At 38.1% G+C, this 17,225-nt stretch overlaps 1 protein-coding gene across 2 annotated transcripts in view; it reads left to right on the top strand.

The window, feature by feature from the left end:
• The window catches only part of arhgap27 (Rho GTPase activating protein 27), a 30,863-nt gene that overhangs the window by 12,453 nt on the left and 1,185 nt on the right, over window positions 1-17,225 (top strand). The window contains exons 3-18 of one of the 2 annotated variants that reach the window (XM_028029741.1): window positions 4,256-4,696; window positions 6,179-6,418; window positions 7,814-7,894; window positions 8,018-8,146; window positions 9,063-9,143; window positions 9,257-9,319; window positions 10,546-10,613; window positions 12,456-12,540; window positions 13,600-13,701; window positions 13,869-13,967; window positions 14,822-14,927; window positions 15,506-15,640; window positions 15,986-16,084; window positions 16,168-16,245; window positions 16,335-16,466; window positions 16,615-16,720. In XM_028029741.1, coding sequence (XP_027885542.1) covers window positions 4,256-4,696; window positions 6,179-6,418; window positions 7,814-7,894; window positions 8,018-8,146; window positions 9,063-9,143; window positions 9,257-9,319; window positions 10,546-10,613; window positions 12,456-12,540; window positions 13,600-13,701; window positions 13,869-13,967; window positions 14,822-14,927; window positions 15,506-15,640; window positions 15,986-16,084; window positions 16,168-16,245; window positions 16,335-16,466; window positions 16,615-16,720 — 2,045 coding nt within the window. The remainder of the gene's footprint in view (window positions 1-4,255; window positions 4,697-6,178; window positions 6,419-7,813; window positions 7,895-8,017; window positions 8,147-9,062; window positions 9,144-9,256; window positions 9,320-10,545; window positions 10,614-12,455; window positions 12,541-13,599; window positions 13,702-13,868; window positions 13,968-14,821; window positions 14,928-15,505; window positions 15,641-15,985; window positions 16,085-16,167; window positions 16,246-16,334; window positions 16,467-16,614; window positions 16,721-17,225) is intronic. The other variant, XM_028029742.1, reaches the window with a different exon arrangement.

Genomic DNA, 17,225 nt, shown 5'->3' with positions numbered 1-17,225 from the left:
TTGTAAAATTTAAATTTCTAATTTTACTACTGGTTACTTTGTTCGAACACTTCGACAAGTGCGCTACTTCCTGTTTCAATGAACCGTGCCTCCTCTGCACTTGTCTTTTCCTGTACATGTTGAAGTGGTGTAAATATAAACTCACAACACTCTTATCTTTTCAGCTGTTGTCTTTAATCTGTAGCTCTTTTGCTCCTCTGGATGTGAGAGACACTTTGTAAGTGTGCTCAAATGTCATTGCAACAGTTTGCAGCGCACAGCTTTGGGTGAGATCTGAAGGCGAAGACGTTTGTTTGTGTCAGAGTACACTTCATGTGGGTTATAATTTCGGACTGTTCTTGAGGGGAAAAAAAGACAAGCGTCAGCTCAAAACGTTACAGTGGATCTTGCAGGCAGCGCTTGCTGGATCTTTAGCAAAACACAGAAAGGTAGTTAGAGGACAGATTTTCTTCAGGCATGCTGCAAAAATGGGGTCATTAGAACCCTGGTGCAATAAATTTTGATATTATCAGCTCACACAATAACTGCCGTCATGTACAATAACCAAAGCCTTTGCAGAAGTACTTAAACAACGAGAGACAACATCAAAGAGTCACATTTATCTGATGTTGTCCCATCAGATAGATGGGACTTGAACCATTTTAAATGACAGATTACATCATTGTCTGGCATGAAATCTGATGAAGGACTCACTTCTATATCAGGTGGATACAGCGGATTTTCCAAGTATTAATTAATCTCAAAGCTTCTCCTGTTTGTGTCACATTACAACCACTAAGATGATTGTATTTTATTGGGATTTCATGTGGTTAATAAACACAAAGACATTCAAAGATGAGCAATATGACATGTTTTTTAAATAAAAATCTGAAAAGTACGGCATAGGTTTCTATTCAGCCCTCTTTTCTTATTCACGCCTAATTAAAATCCAGTGCAAACAATTGTCCCTAGAAGTAAGATAACTAGCAAAAGGAGTCCACCTGTGTAAAATGGAACTACATAAGTCCAACTTACAGTTTGTCACATGAGAATAAAGCTGATATGTGAAGAATGTGCTCTAGTTAGAGGAAATCAAAACTGAACTTTCTGACCTACATGTAGAATGTAGGCTGGAGTTAAATACAGGGCAATACTGGAAGAAAACTAAACTTTTGTGGCTGCGAATGTTTGTAGAATATTTCAAAAAGAAAACCATGTATCCATTTCTTTGCATTTCACAGTTATGCACTACTTTGTGTTGGTCTAAAGCTGACATAATGCAAAAATAGTAACCAAATATATTATTTGGAAATTATTGTTCTTTGGGATCAACTCTTACATTTCCATGGTGTGTTTTGAAAGACTTCAAGCGTAATTTTTTTATGGATCAATGAGACAATCCTTTCATTTCCGCTTCGCATTGTTTGAAATCAATCCGTTTTGAGGTCAGTTGTCCGGGTATCCACATCGATTGGTTTGAGATTACATTTTGATCAGTGACTGAGGCAAAGTCTGTAATGTGATAGGACCAAAACAGATGGATCAAACCACAACATTAAGATAATGTATCCCCTGAAGAACCATCTCTTTGTCAGCTGTGCAGAAAGCTCCAAGCAGAAACACACAGTTAGCTGGATAACAAACTCTCAGTATTTTATATGCTGTAGGTGTTTTTCCCACTGTAAATAATCCATCCTGTTATTTGAGGGACAAAAACTAGCAGAACAAAGCTGATGTGCAGTTGTTTCCCACAGGTTAGCTTGAAACTGTGATCTGTTATGCTATGCTACGCTAAAGCACACAACATTCCATGCATCCTCACTCAGTCGGCTCCATCAGCTGCCTGCTTCCCTAATCATTGGGTATGCAGCTTTTCCTCCACAACAAGCCATCTGTTATAATCCAGAACCGGTTTGTAACAGATGGTTGTTATCGTTGGTGTCCTACACATAATTTTATTTGTTTTATTAAATAAAGAGCAGCAAATAAACTATGGAGATGACCTTGTTTCTCTGACTTGCTCTGTTTGAGATAGTACAAAGATTTTATGGCGACTCATCAGAGTTGGAATGAGGGTGGCTGCCAATTGTAATCTATTTATTGATAAGTTTGCAGCTAAATGAAATGTGTTTGATATCAGCACAGAGACAAGTAGCAGAAGTTAATAAAGTGTCACCTTTAAGAAAAAATAAGAATTTAACATTCTTGTGCTTGTCTCTTCAATGCCCCTAAATGTTGGCCAGTATTAGGTTTCTAGAGCAAGAGATGCATGCAGCCATTCTTGAACAATCCCAAAATATCTTAACACAACCTTTAGTCCAGACCTTCCTGTAAATTTGTAACTGTGTGCTCTACAAATGTTTAAATTTCCTTACAGAAAAGCAATATATCAATGCTCATTCAAACTAGAAGAGAATGCAAATGTTGGAAACATGCAAAAAACTTGAAGAGCCTGTAACATTATTTTGTTGACTATCGAGTCCCATTTTTGGAAGAGAGCACAATCCCAAGGCCTGTATTTCGTGTGGACTTTGCATGCCCTTTGATCAATCTTTCTTTCAAAAATAAAATGAAAACTAAAGCGGACCTAAAAACAGTAAATAAATATAGAAGGTGGCAGATGTTTCAGATTCTTAGGCATCCTTTCTCTTTTTTGAGTTCTGATACTCTACAACAAGTTATTTTTCTCTGTACTAACTTTTGCTACGCTTCTCTCTTTTTAGCATGCCGTGTTTATTCTAGTGGTCAGCATATACTGCGCAGAAACACACACGCAGGTTTTGGTAAATATAGCCCAAGAGTCTACAGTAGCTGTGACACAAGATCTAGATAAAGTTTAGTCTAGAATAGACATGTCACTGCTTTTGTTTGCGCTGTCTTCATGATGGCGAACGAAAGGGTGCGCAGGACCATAATTCCCAGGAGTTTTACTCAGAGAATTAAGCGCCTCACTGGAGCAAAGGTGAGAAAAAAAAAATCAGCTTACAGAGAAAAGTCATTGCTTTTGATGTTGCCAAGATGGTATTTTGATGGAAGCTACGACACATATGCATCAGGATGATCAGTTTCAGGAGCACAGAGACAGCCTTTCATCGCTCTCTGTCACTCTCATTGGTATTCTTTAAGCAAATTCGTTGTGAAGGCCGAGTCTACTTTACATGCCGTGTTCCTGCCATGTGGAGCTCTGTTTACATACAGCTTCCCTTTCTCATCTGGAAACTGAACGCCTAGTTTGTACGCAAGAAAAACACTGATGAGCTTTTGTACGTGAAAGGTAGCCGGATGAAAAACAGAAGTTAATGCGTGACTGTTACAGTGGAGCTTAACCCAGTTAGAGTCCACTGAAAATGCCCTGTGTTCACATGTTGGTTTTTGTGTGGCTGTTAAACTTTTATTCTCAATCCAGTACGTAATTAAACACAACCCAGATTACACAGTTGACGTTTTAATTTGAGCTTAATAGCTTACAGTGGTTCCCATCAGAAATGAAGTTTGGGTGCAACATTGCAAAATAAATGCAACGAGGCTCTATTATTGATTATTGGTACGCAGGAACGCCCCAGAGGTTTGTGGGTTTTTTTCAGTGTTAGACTTCCTGTGTTTCAGTTAGTTGCAGAACATAGATTTAGGGTGAACAACAGCTTAGCTTTAAGCGTGGGTGTGGTACTTCCTACAATAGTTTTTCCTGTTTAAACTTTATTTTAATTTACCTGGTATAACTTGTGTGTTTTCAGAAGAGTACATACAAGATACCCACAGGGATATCTACTGGGTAATTACAGTAAACCTATAGGGTACATGCAGGTAATGGGAGTTTAAGCTAGCCTGTTATGTAAATGATTCTAAAACTGTGCCTGCAGGATATCTAAAGAATATTTAAGAGGAAATCATGAGTACAGAATCTTATTCAGATGCCCACTTGGTATGACAGGATACCTACAAGGTATTTATAGGTTACCTGCGTTGGTTTTTATTTACGGCTTTATGTAAAAACTACAGCAAAACATACTAAGTACTACAATTTACTTTTACCTTTTGTTAACTACTCTAACTTATACTACTCATTAAAATGTTAAACTCTCTGTAGGTATCCTGTAAGTGACCCCTTGCCACCATGCAGTAAGTCTCATATCTTTCCCTTAGAAAAGTACCTTGTCTCAACAGGTAGAGGTGGATACAGGCCAGGGTTTCCTTATTCTACAATAGAAACACTAATAGATGTGTTCAGATGTCAGCAATTCTCTATTCTTATTGTATTGTTCTTTCTTATCTTCAGGTGCAGAATGAAAATCTCCGGTCAGGAGTGTACGTCAACGTAGCAGAGCTTCGCAAAAGCATCTCAGAATCTCCCCCGTCGGACCCTTCACCCTGCTCTCTTTCCTACCTAAAACAGGAGGGATGGGAGGTTCATGTTGACGAAGACAGTGGACAGGAATACTACTACCACTCTGACACGGGGCGCACCACCTGGGACAACCCCTTCCTAGACTCCCCCACAGACCCTGAGCAATTCCCTCCGGAGGTACCTTTCCCTCCACCATCCCCTCAATCCGATTGGGCCTCAGAGTGGGAGCAGTTGGTGGATGAGACCACTGGTCAGCCTTACTTCTATAACCACATGTCCGGGGAGACGTCCTGGGACCCTCCTGAGCAGCAGAGCCCTTACCCCTCTCCGATGGAGCCTATGAGCGTGCACAGGTTTCGCGATGATGAACCGGTAAGGACAGACAGCCTGGCTGCTCTACTTAGGCTTCCTCTGTCTCCTGTTTTAGCTTCACCCAGGGGGAACCTAAATTTAGTCTGCTCTTAATGGAATGAAATGTCCTGCACCTACATAACAGACATGACTTAATTCATTATCTCCGAACAGAATAGGCTCAGAGGTAGTCCCAAATAGTTCTCCTGAAAGAACATTTGCCCTCATTTGGATTTCAAAAAGGGACAGTGAGTATTAATTTTTTAAATAGCATGAGATTTCGCAGGAATTTTGTCATCACAGGGAAAAGTTTTACCCTATCAATAAACATATAAATTCACTTGTTTTGGGGTTTGTTTTTCTTTTACATTCCAAGAAGCAAGTGACTCAATTTTTGCCTTTCAGTGACTTCATATGACTTGCAAAAAGAGGAAGAGAACATGAAAGTCAGTGTAGCTTGCTTCTCTGGAAGTCAAAGACTTGACATGAAGATCGTAGTAGTAACTGAGGAAACTGACATTATTCAGTGACTCTGAATTAAGCTGGAACATTTCAACATGAAGTATGAACAAACAGTTTGTGTCACTTGCTGCAATTGAGGAGCGATAAATCGGAAAACTTACGTGTCTGTTGAAATTCCTGTTTAGAGGTCAAAAGTTTCCATTTTTAATCAGAAATTCCTAGATATACCTAAAAAAGAACAAATCTGTTTAAACTGCTCAGTAATCATTTATGACAAACTCTCATTTTGTTTGGATTAATGAAAACTAAAAATGTACAAAACATGTAGTAGAAAGACCATGAGGGTTACTGACTCACCTGTAGTACAGGCATGGGTGTGGCCATTACACACCATTCCTCCAGTAAAACGTGGTGTTGGCAGCATCACCACTGACAAGAAAGCTCGTCAGAGATAATGGGAGGATGAATAAAGAAAAGTACAAAGCATTCCTGTGTGAACATTCCTGTTTGAAGCTGAGAAAAGACTTGAGACTGTGGTGTAGGTAGAACAACAACCTTAAACACACAGTCAGAGCTGCATTGAAATGTTTTACATCAAAGCACATTCTGTGTCTATTGTCCGGTCAAGTCTTGACATAAATCTGAGAATCTGTGGCGAGATTTGGAAACTGACCATTACTGAGGCTAAAAATGGCTGAGCTTCTACTATGTCGCAAAGATCAATGGTTTATGGATCAAAGATTATTGGATTAAAAATTACCCTTATTCTTCTCCTTTCTCTTCATACTATACTACGTTATGTTGATCAATCTAAATGTAATACAGGCAGGTTTATGATTGCGGGTATGAACATTTTTAAAAGCATCTGACAAGTGTGTTTTTTCGACTAGATTTACTCCAGATTAATCCCATCTCTGATGATGTCCAACCTTTCTTCAACAGTTTGTTAAAATTTACCCTGCAGTGTAATTTTCACTAAAAAGACAAACAACTTCAAAATAAGCAATAAATTGTTTTAATTGTTTACACTGTTTTTGTTAGCCTCCCTTGCCTGTGGAGGACTACCCATCAGAGGATTACCCCGGTGCAGACCAAGCAGAATTTTATGAGGATATCCAGAACACGGGACCCCCCACTCTTCCAAAGGAGTACGCTCTTGGCCACGTGAGTCGGACCACCATCCCCCGGGCCAACCTGGACCGCAGTACCCCGCCTGGCTGGAACCTCACTGTGGAACCCAATGGGACATGGGTTTTCACCAGTGAAAACTCTCCAGATCAGGTATGGACAGAACCTCAATATAACCAAAGAACATTTGAATTATGTGTTTGAATACAAGAAAGGTCGATGTGTCAGTTGGCGTTTGGTGGATTTTAACATTAAATGTGCCAGCATTGCAGGACTTATTTTCAGCCCTGGCTGTTCCTCCTCCGATTTCAGTAGTTCTGCCAGTAGCATAACAAAGAATAGAGCTGGAGAGAAAATGTTAAGTGATGCTTTCCTTCACATCTAAGCACATCTTCTGAAGGGGTGGATAATGACAACAAACGTGGAAGTCTCACATTTTCTGCATTACATACCTACATCGTTTTCTCTATTTTATTCTGAGGAAACATTCTGTTATGCCACTAAAAAGGTAAAAGTGTCTGATTTCTCAGAAAAACTCATAATTTTTGCCTTAAAGTTTAAGCCAATACTACACCAGTTAGAATACTCAGACGGGCACTACAGCCAAAAGTTTTCTCTGCTAATTGGCTCAGACACTGAGGAACAAGCAACGTGACGGATAATTATCATGCAATGAAAGACATTTCTTACCTGGCACACTTTATTCTCACCATAAATAACAGTCTGCCTGCTGACTCTGCTTGAGCTATGACTGGTAACTCTGACACAAACTGTGTTCTCTCCTGTGTCCAGCCCCCTCCCCCAACCTTGGCTTGCACTCTCACCTAAATTCAAGACCCAATTTGTTGGATACTCCTGAGAGAAAAAGAGACTATTTTTGATGGATGAGGAGAAATTCATTTTCTTCATATCTTCATAACAATCCATGCTGTGATGATAAATGATAAATTTATAGACTCAACATTGTCATACATGCATGAGAGGGCCTTCCTGTTTAGTGGCTGTGACCTAAAAAAAGTTCATTCTTTCAGAAAAGTATGTTTTGAAAATCACGTCAGCTTTGAGAAATATCATTTGTTCATGTTTCGTCCTTTAAGAATCAGTTATGACATCTAAAATGTGATATATGCCCTTTAAAATCACATCCTGGTTTATTAAATGGCGCCTGTTTTTCATTATATTGTTGATCTGTTTTTTAAAGCCCTAAATATAATTTGTTGTGAGATTTAAGTCGTCAGGCAGCTCTGGTTGAAAAACTGCATTAGAAAAAGAAGTTCAGTTATTACTCTGAATTAAAAAGAGGCGATCAGTGGAAATGTGTGAAAACAGTTTATGTTGATGAGCACATGAAGTTTTTGAGTTACAAGAACTGACATTGTTTTGTCACCACGTTACTAAACATATGATTCAAATGAGAACATGTCTTTCTTTTTCTTTTTTTATAGAAAATATGTTATTCTGTAACTTTTTAGATTTTTTTATTTTGCTTTGTGGCTTAATAAGTTACAGAAAAATATGCCAAATAAAAATGTTTCTGTTGTCTAACAGTGGATCAAGTCTGTGGATGATCAGGGGCAAACCTATTACTACCTAAGAGATGGCACCAAGTCCGAGTGGAATCTACCTGAGGTAAAGACCCTTCTCTACTTTGCAGATTTTTCTGGCAAATTAAGTTAAGAATGTGGAATCTCAGTCATTTTTGTGGTGTGAAATTTCTTTCTTACTTTTGTTTTGTTTTTTTTGTCCTTGAAGGCCCCTGCAGCTCCTTCCCACCCCAATGTCCCGAACGGCTTCGAAAATGAAAATGTGCATGTCATCAAAAACTGGAGAGATTCGAGGGTACCTGCTCAATTCTCCACTGGCCAGGAAGATGGGGTACATGTATGTACACACTAACACCATCACAGACATGTGCTTGTACACACAGGTTGTGTGACACATCCAGGGTGTGTCCAACAGCTAAATATAAAGTTATGCAGTTGGCAAGTAGTGTGAGTAAGTCTGTGTTTATCCGCCAACACTGAAAAGGTTTAACCCTTATTTAGCAAGGCAAATCAACTGCATTGCTCTCTGATTGAGGGAGAGGCAACATTTGCACAAACGCCAGTGAGACGCCTGCGTACAAATACGGGCTTTTGCTTTTCCTTACTACAAACCTCGGGATCCAAAGGTTGAACATTTTCCCAATGGGTGCAGTGGAGATCACTTAAACAGAAAATATTGAATTAATAAATTCTTGTCATGTGGGATGACATAGGCAAGGTACTCACGGGCTACTTTTCGACATTAAAAGTAGTCTAATTGTAGAAAATCAATCACTTAAGATCAGAAAGATAAAACAGATTTTGCAGGTTTGCCTTAAAAGAAAGAAGGTTTCTGTTGTGGTCTTGAAAGAAAACATTGTGGTCCAGTTCTTGTAACATAAGAACTGGAGATGAGAAACTCTTTCTATGTGAACACTTCCTGTATTCAGCCAAGTTCAATACATGAGTGTTCCCAAATCTGCATTTGTGTGAAACTCGCAATGTCTCACTCTGAAACAATTGAAAAAAGTATTACAGCACATTGAAAATGAGTTTTAATCACTTGAGTCATTACTCTAACTCCTTGAGTTAAAAATAATCAATCTACCAAGTTCAGTTTGACTAATTCTGGTAAAATTACTGACTTGTAGGAGGAAGTTGCACCCACTGAAATCTACGACACACTTCAGTTTTTTCCTGCTTATTCTTCTGTCCCGTTTTGTCTTACAGTAGCATAATCAACACTAAGATTTTCATTTGTGCTCTGATTTTAGAGATTCACCCAGAGTCATCTGAGGAACACATCAGACCACAGCAGCGACAGCTCCAGTACGGGAAACTCTCCAGAGCATAATGTAAGTGGACTTTTTGCTCTTCCATTTGAGTTTTGTGACATCAATAATGTTGAACCATTAAGCCCTCCGATCTATCCCTACATCTGAATGGTGTTTTGTTCCTCTCCTTTAAGGCTGTTGGGTTTAGGCCCTGGAGAAATCCTTATTATTTGACCTCAAAGTGGCTGCGCTATAATGTGGGTTATTAGTTTAAGCACTCACCTGAGCTTTAGCCATAGATAGCAGGGTCTATCTATGATGGGCAGAAGGTGTGATATTAATAACTTGATAAGCATTTGTTTTTTTTATAATTTCCATAAAAAACTTTAGCCATTCCAATCACCCTGCCTCTCATTAGCAAACCATCTTTTCCCTGCAGCCATATAAAAAGCATCTCCCATGTGCATCATCACCATTGCAGATAAATATATTAATAAAGTAAAAGGTCTTGCCTTAGTACCAATCCAGGAATACAGTATGTTGTGTTTACTGAAAGAAAAGCAAAATTTCAATATGCTTGCATCTAGACGCTGATATGAGTTTAGCTGAACAAAATATATGAACAAAATAACTAAAGATTAGTTGATTATCTGTTGGAGTTTCAGATCTTTCACATCATTGTGATTTCCAGAACGAATCCAATTATTTCAACGTACTTTGTAAGTAATCCTAAGCAGATGTTTCTTCATCCTGCATGGTTGACAGAATATGGCCTTGTTTATGCCCTCAAAGCATCAAACTCTTAAAAGCTTCCCTAAGCCAAGTCTTATAATAACTGTGGATTAATAGTCTTGCACAGCTTCCCACCCCACTGCCTGACTTTTACTTCCTGCTGTTCTGCTTCGAGCTTCCACGGCAACAACCTAACTTATGACCTAGCTATTAATTCGCTAAGTATTGGACTTTTTCGGTTAAAAGACTGAAAGAATATTAATCGAAAAGCCAAGTTTCTTCTTAAGTGTTGAGAGATATCTAAGCGGCCTGCAAAGCTGTGCTTTACGTTTCACTTTCAGTCTGTGCTCTTTAATTTTGGTCAGTGAATCTCAGGCAGTCTTTTAGCTTCTACTGACTGTGTGACATTTGTTTCACAATGTAGCATTTATTGTAGTGTTCTTCTACTAAAAAAGGTCCTAATGCCAGGTGATCTTTATACACTCAGTCTGCAGAACAAAATGTCTCGTCCTTGTCTTGGTGTCTATTTGCAAACTTTAGATGCAGATTTTTGTGGTCAGGGTGCAGAGGGGTTTTTTTTGTCCTTTGCAGATGTCACTGCACTGTGGAATAATGCAAGAACACCCCAGAATCATTTTACACATTTCATTTTTTGTTTTATTTTCCTGTAGAACATCGCCTGCTCCATCTCATTTTTGCACAAACCAATCTTCAAAACAATGAAATACTGGCTTTTCTGATACAATTCCAGGTACAGAATTTGGAGAAAGCTGGAATTCTCAACAAAACAAAAATCAGTGAGAACGGAAAGAAAGTAAGGTAAGCCACATTGTTAATTTTTTAGACGTTTGTGTTTCATAGTTTATGTATATTTAGATTCTTACACAAGTTCATCTCAATAAACTATAACATTATTGGAAAATGTAGCCATTATTCAAAAAGTAAAGTAGCACGTGTTTCTGTTAAATTAATTATTGTGGCTTACATCCCATGAAAACCCAAAAGTCAGATCAATAAAAAGTGATTTTTAACCTAGACTTGTAGCCCTCCTGAAAAGTATATTTATCTACTGTAGTGCATATGCATTTGACACTTGGCAAGGACTCCTTTGAGGTGAATTACTGCATTGGCGCTATGCTGCTTATCCTGTGTTAAAGGTGGGTGAAAACGGTTTTAAAAGCGATTTAAAAACTAGAAGGATGGTAAAAAGCAAGATGTTCCAAATTGTTTTAAATTCTCTATCTCCTCTAAGCAGCCAAGAGCAAACTCTCTGCGAGGAAACGTGAAGCTCAACAGGTTCGACAGCAATTAGAGAGCTAAGCCATGTGGACATTTAAAAGTCACCACAAGTATTTTAAAATCTGTTCTCTGACACAGAGAGCCAAGGAAGAAAAAACAGAGGAGATGTCATTTGATCAGATTTCCTTGACGAAGATTAAAAGACAGGCAGCTGCGTTTTCACTTCTTGCAGACATGATAGTGAGGCATGACTAAGTCAACACAAAGTGCATTATGGTAATAAAAACTGCAAGCAATGATTGCTCAACACAGTTGATCAATCTCCCCCTACTGGAAATCATTGCTTGCTGATTGTTTTAGACATTCTTTCAGAGAATATGGGTTGATTGATGAGAATTTCAGCTCATCTCCTGAGTTGATTCTGGTGTCACATGTTTTCTCCTGCCAATATTCCAAAGGTTACGTCTGGAGTTGACCCAGATTGTTGCCAATCCAGCACAGTGATACAAGGGTCATTAAAGGGCCTGTGGTACTTTGTGAAAAAGGTGTGAAGTGAAAGTTTGCGAGCAGAGGCAAGCATTAAGTGCGCTAAAAATTCAGCTGCACTGACTTGGGACTTGAATAAGCACACAAGGGACCGTACCAGCAGATAGGATTAGTCATCAAATCAGTGTGAAAACTTCATACTATCCCTCAAACAGCTTGATTATATACCTCTGCACTATTCCTACTGATTCTGGGACCTTGATTTCCAAATAAAATTCAAACCTGCTTTCATCTGAAAACAGGAGTTGAAGACTTAGCAGCAGTCCAATTATTATTATTTTTTTGCCTTTTCAGCACAGGGTAAGACATTCTGACATTGTCTCTGGTTCAGGAGAGACTTAACATAAAAAGTGCAACAGTTGCAGTCCATGTCCTTCATAGGTATGTGTGGTGGCTTTTGAAGCTCCCACTCCAGCTGCAGTCCATGCCTTCTGAATCTCTTCCAAACTCTTGAACAGGCTTTGCTTCCTAATCCTCGTAAGGCTTCAGTTTTTCCTGTTGTCTGTGCAAACATTTTCCAACACAATTTTTTCTATTAACATTCTTGGATACAGAACTGTGTCAAACTCCAGCTCCATTGCCGATGGCATTTTGTGGCTTATACTCCTTGTGGAAAGTGTCACTGACTTTCTCCTTGTTAAGTCAGCAGTCAACTCTGTGATTGCAAAGAGGCAGCCTTTCTGTAGAAATCTGTTTTTACTGCAGTTAAGCCATATTTTTTTCACTTTTGGTTTTCATTAGTTGTAAGCCAGAATGATCAAAATGATCAGGTATAATCTCTTTGCTTTTAAAAACTTAATTATTAAAATCATTTTCAGTAATGTTATCAGTTTTTGAGATGCACCTAATTTATATGTGTCTTGTTTTTTTTTCCAGGAAAAACTGGGTTCCAACATGGACAGTTCTTCATGGAGGAGTCCTGACGTTCCACAAAGACCCCAAACCTTCCCCAGGCGCTGTGGTAGGGTCCTCACTTTATTAAAATAGGTGCTTTATGTAGAAAAAAAATAAGTTCTGGCACTTCTGTTATTGTCATACAAATATGGGCCAGGAATGTGTGTAGTATTTCTATATACTTTTGTTTATCAATCTATACATTAGCGGTTTTATTGTACTTGGAACCACTTTTAATAACTTCAAGCATGGACATGAAAAATAACTGAAAAAACAAAGAAATAAAGGAAAACTCCTAAAAAGCGCAAAGAAGTGACAAGTCACCCTTAGACTCAAGAGTTCAATAAGCTTATTACTATTACAGCCAGAAAAATATATTTCTTCTCAGTATTCGGCCTAGCCTCAACAAACCCGGGGCACAGATGAGTTGTTCAGTCATCAGTTGATCTGTTGAAAATCCCAAGTCGACTTTGCCAAAACAAAGATGCTTGTGCTTCCATGGTTGTTTGGATTTTTTGTTTAACTGTTTGATGGGGGTAATTTATGCGTCATAGTTTCTGCCATTTTAGCTCAATCCTTGAGGTTTATTTTCGAAGTTTATTTTTGTTTTCTCCTTTCTTAAAATGTATGTATTTTTTTTCCTGTCATTATCTAATGTGTTTTTAGTACAGCTCAGGACTTGCTATGTTCGATTCAACCCCTTGTATTAATTATTGCCCGTAAGGTCTTGTCATATAAATATATTCCTTTATATTTCGTTTCTTAGTTTATTCTTGCATATTGTTCTTTGCTATTCTGCTTCTTAAACTAGTTTTAGCCTTTCTTGATTTATTCTTATCTCCTTCTCATATTATTAGTCCACCTCCCGTTTCTCTTGCATTCACGCTCACCAGTAATCTTCACTCTTGTGATTCATCTGCGCTGCCTCTTCATGCCCAAACAAAACCCTAAACCGCAGCACTGCCTCGGCTGTTCTGTCACTTCTATCAGAATCGCTGGCATAGACGAGCTGGCAGTGACAGTCGCGTCTTTTGTTCAACTTCAGCTCACCTCCTGGAATGTGGTGCAGTCAGTTTGGTAATCAGCTGATATTTTTTTTTTTTCCCTTTTGTTTTTCAACAAGCAGAACAAGACCAATCAGATTGTTCCAGAGTTTACGGTGGAACTGAAGGGCGCTACGATTGGCTGGGCCACAAAGGACAAATCCAGTAAAAAGAATGTTTTAGAGGTGTGTTTGTTTGTTGACACTGAAAGCAATGTTAAGTGTTCTGCTGAGTGGATGAGTTTTACTTTAGAACATGGTCAGTTAAAAATATAATCATGTACATTAAAAAAATTTATTTGAATCATTAATAAAAACTTTGATTAAATCCCATTGATGTATTTTATTCCCAGCTCAAAGGGAAGAATGGTGTGGAGTTTCTTATCCAGTACGATACGGAAAGCATCATCTATGACTGGCACAAAATTTTAAAGGACACCATTCAACAGCTCGTAAGTCCTTACAGTGAACAGAACCATCAACAGGAAGTAGTTCAATGACAAAAAAAAAAAAAAAAAGCATCTCTTATGCAAATGTTTTGAATTTGCAAATTAGGATTGCTTGATCTTTCCAGGACACAAAGACTGATTTTATGTTTGGGTTTATTTTTAAACGTGAGCCCACAGGGAGAAAATGGTGAACTTTTCATAAAACCAGGAAATGGGAGGAACAACATATTATGGGTTTGGCTTAAGGTTAAAAAGATCCATTCTGTCATCAGCTAATCTCACTGAATACCTTAGATTCTGTTTTACATTTCTTCTGTCAGGTCAGAAAATGCCAAATGAAGTCTTGAATTGAAAGACCTTTACTTTAAGCCATTGAGGCTCTGACTGAGGAATTCAGGTGTTCCTACACTGAACCCTCCCTGCAAACCTGCAGAAATGCTTTACTGCTTATTGGCTTAAATTTCTATGTTTGTGTAAAGTTAAAACCTTCTTGTCGTGGCCATTCATTCCTGGGTCATTTCCAGGTTCTTTATGAAAGTAAATACTTAAAGAAATTTCTTTTTAAAATTGCCCTCTTTGATTTCAGTATTTGCTTTGGATCTACAAACAATAACATATTTGAATTACGTTATTAATCTTAGTCATAAATGTTTTGTGTCATAAGATTGTAAAAGGGCATCTAGTAGCTAGAATGCAAATGGCACCAACTGTACTTACCCAACTGCTTGGAATATTCATTGTTGCCACAATAAAAATCTAATAAATAAATAAAACTAGTCCTTAATATACTGTGCTCAGATTGAAACTAAATTAATCCATGTTCATGTTTCAACATCGCATTCATCTCTGTTCATCAGGACTACCAGGAGCATCATTCTGAGGAAGAGGACGGGGACCTGTATGAACAAATTGGCAATACAGACAAAGATGAGAAACCCGGCGCTGCTGTAGACAAGCGAAAACGTAGGTTAACTTAATTTTGGTGAAATGGTTTTGATAAACTGAGCTTGGTTGCCTTTGGCGACAAACAGCAGCTTGGTACAAGATGCCCAGAAGGACAATGTTCTGTATGGTTGAAGAATCTAAAAATCGTCTGTGGGAGTTTGGAGATTATGTGGAAAAGAACTTTTTTTTTTTTACCTCAGTGAAGTTCTAAATAATTTATCCTAACTGGGAAAGTTTATTTAGGTTGTTGAAGAGGCTCAGTACTGTTGTTGCTGAGGGGTCATGTGTGTTTGGTTGTCGGGTCTATTTGTGTTTTGTGGATCTGAAGAAGACTTGAAGTACTACATTAGTAAGTAGTACTGTGAATAATTTTAAAGGCTATATTGCTATACTTACATATCCAAAAACAGGAACTGGTTTCACATTCTCAGCACACAGTTGAGCTTGTTTACAGTGTATACTGGACCTTCCAGGGACGCTTTATGTCTTCAATCCTGTTTGTGATGAAAAACCTGAAGCTAAAAGAGTAGCCTCATGATCTCTGCCTTTACCTATGACCACGAAATATGGACTCACACTCTGTGTATCTTTTTTAGACCCAAGGCCAAGCATATCTCAGTCGCCCAGCAATGCAGGGGAAACTGACCCGAAGAAGGTTCGTACCAAGCTGATGAAGTTCCTCATGAAGCGCCCAACCCTGCAGTCAGTCAAAGAAAAAGGCTACATCAGAGGTCAGTTTGGCAAGGATTTCTAACCAATGATTTTATGGATGGCCGACGGAAATATTCATCCCTTTATTGTTTTAGATACATTTTACTCTTTTGGTTTTTATATTTTAAAAAAATAGGTAAAATTAAGAGCTTAAATGGATGACATTAGATTTCTTGTAGGTAATAATATAACTACGACAGATCAAAATAGCTGTACTTTGGTTAAAATTTAAAAAAAGAGTAAAGCTTGTTGCATAAATCTCATTCAATCTTGTGCTTTTTCTTGCGTCCCGATCTTTGTATTAAGAAGATTGTTAGTATCTTTGTTTTTCATGCCGTAAAAAATAATGATCTTATTTTGTGCAGAAAACGTGTTTGGTTGTCATCTGCACACACTGTGTGCCCTCGAGAGGACCACAGTTCCAAGTTTTGTGGAGAAGTGTATCAAAGCAGTAGAGAGGAGAGGTGAGTTAAATAAGTCAAATATTTAAATCCTTTTTTTCTTTTTATATTAAAGTAGTTAATCAAAAACTGCTGGTAATTTCCAGGTTTAGACATTGATGGGCTATACAGAGTCAGCGGGAACCTTGCAGTCATACAGAAGCTTCGTTTCAAGGCTGATCATGGTGAGGTCCATTTATGGTTTGTTTTAACTTTATACAGTAGCGCCCCCTGCTGGGTTTTAATGCTTTGTGCGCATGTCGTCTTAAAACAGAGGAGCTGGACCTGGAGGATGGTCAGTGGGAAGACGTTCACGTCATCACCGGAGCACTGAAATTATTTTTCCGAGAACTTCCTGAACCTCTTTTCCCATTCAGCCACTTTAATGACTTCATCGCAGCTATAAGTAACTACATTTTTCACTGCTTAGATATGTAATTTCGTGGAACAACTAGTAAAACTTTTGTTTGTTTGTCTTTTTTTAAATCTTATTTTGTTTTTATTGATTGCTCCATATTGATGCTGTATTTACTGGTTTTCTTTCATCTTTCTAGGAATTTCTGATTACAACACAAAACTTTCTCACATTTATGAACTGGTCAAATCACTTCCGACTGTAAACCATGACACTATGAAGCTGCTTTTTGGGCATTTACAAAGGTTTGAGTCATTTTTTCTGCTCTGATTGATTTTCTATTGCATTGCTTTGAAAATAATAGCATTTTATAGTGCCTTCTAAAGTTTTTAATACCACTTCAATGTTTCACCAAAAACATTTTTCATGTCATAGACCAACACAAATTAATGCAAAGTTGTGAAGTCGAGGGCAAATCATAAACGTTTTTAATATCTGATGACAAACACAACTCAAAAACGCGAGCCAAGCGTCTTTCAGCCCCCCTTACTCTGACACATCTAAATAATATCCATTGTGACCACTTTCCTTCAGAGGTCTCCTAAAGAGAAAATAATGACCACATCTGCCTAATGTAATCTCACTTTAAATACAACTGTTCTCCGAAGATTTTACAAGCTTGTTAGAAAACATTAGTGAATAATCAACATCAAGAAGATCTAGGAACACAGCAGGAGCCTGACAATCTAATTAATTGAAATATAAAAAGGAAAACAACTTAATTTTCCTGCTAAAAATAAAAGATTGTAT

The sequence above is a fragment of the Xiphophorus couchianus genome, chromosome 10, assembly GCF_001444195.1.
Source record: "Xiphophorus couchianus chromosome 10, X_couchianus-1.0, whole genome shotgun sequence".
Classification (NCBI taxonomy): Eukaryota; Metazoa; Chordata; class Actinopteri; order Cyprinodontiformes; family Poeciliidae; genus Xiphophorus; species Xiphophorus couchianus.
The sequence above is the reverse complement of the archived record's forward strand: the minus strand, read 5'-3'. Positions and strand labels throughout refer to the sequence as shown.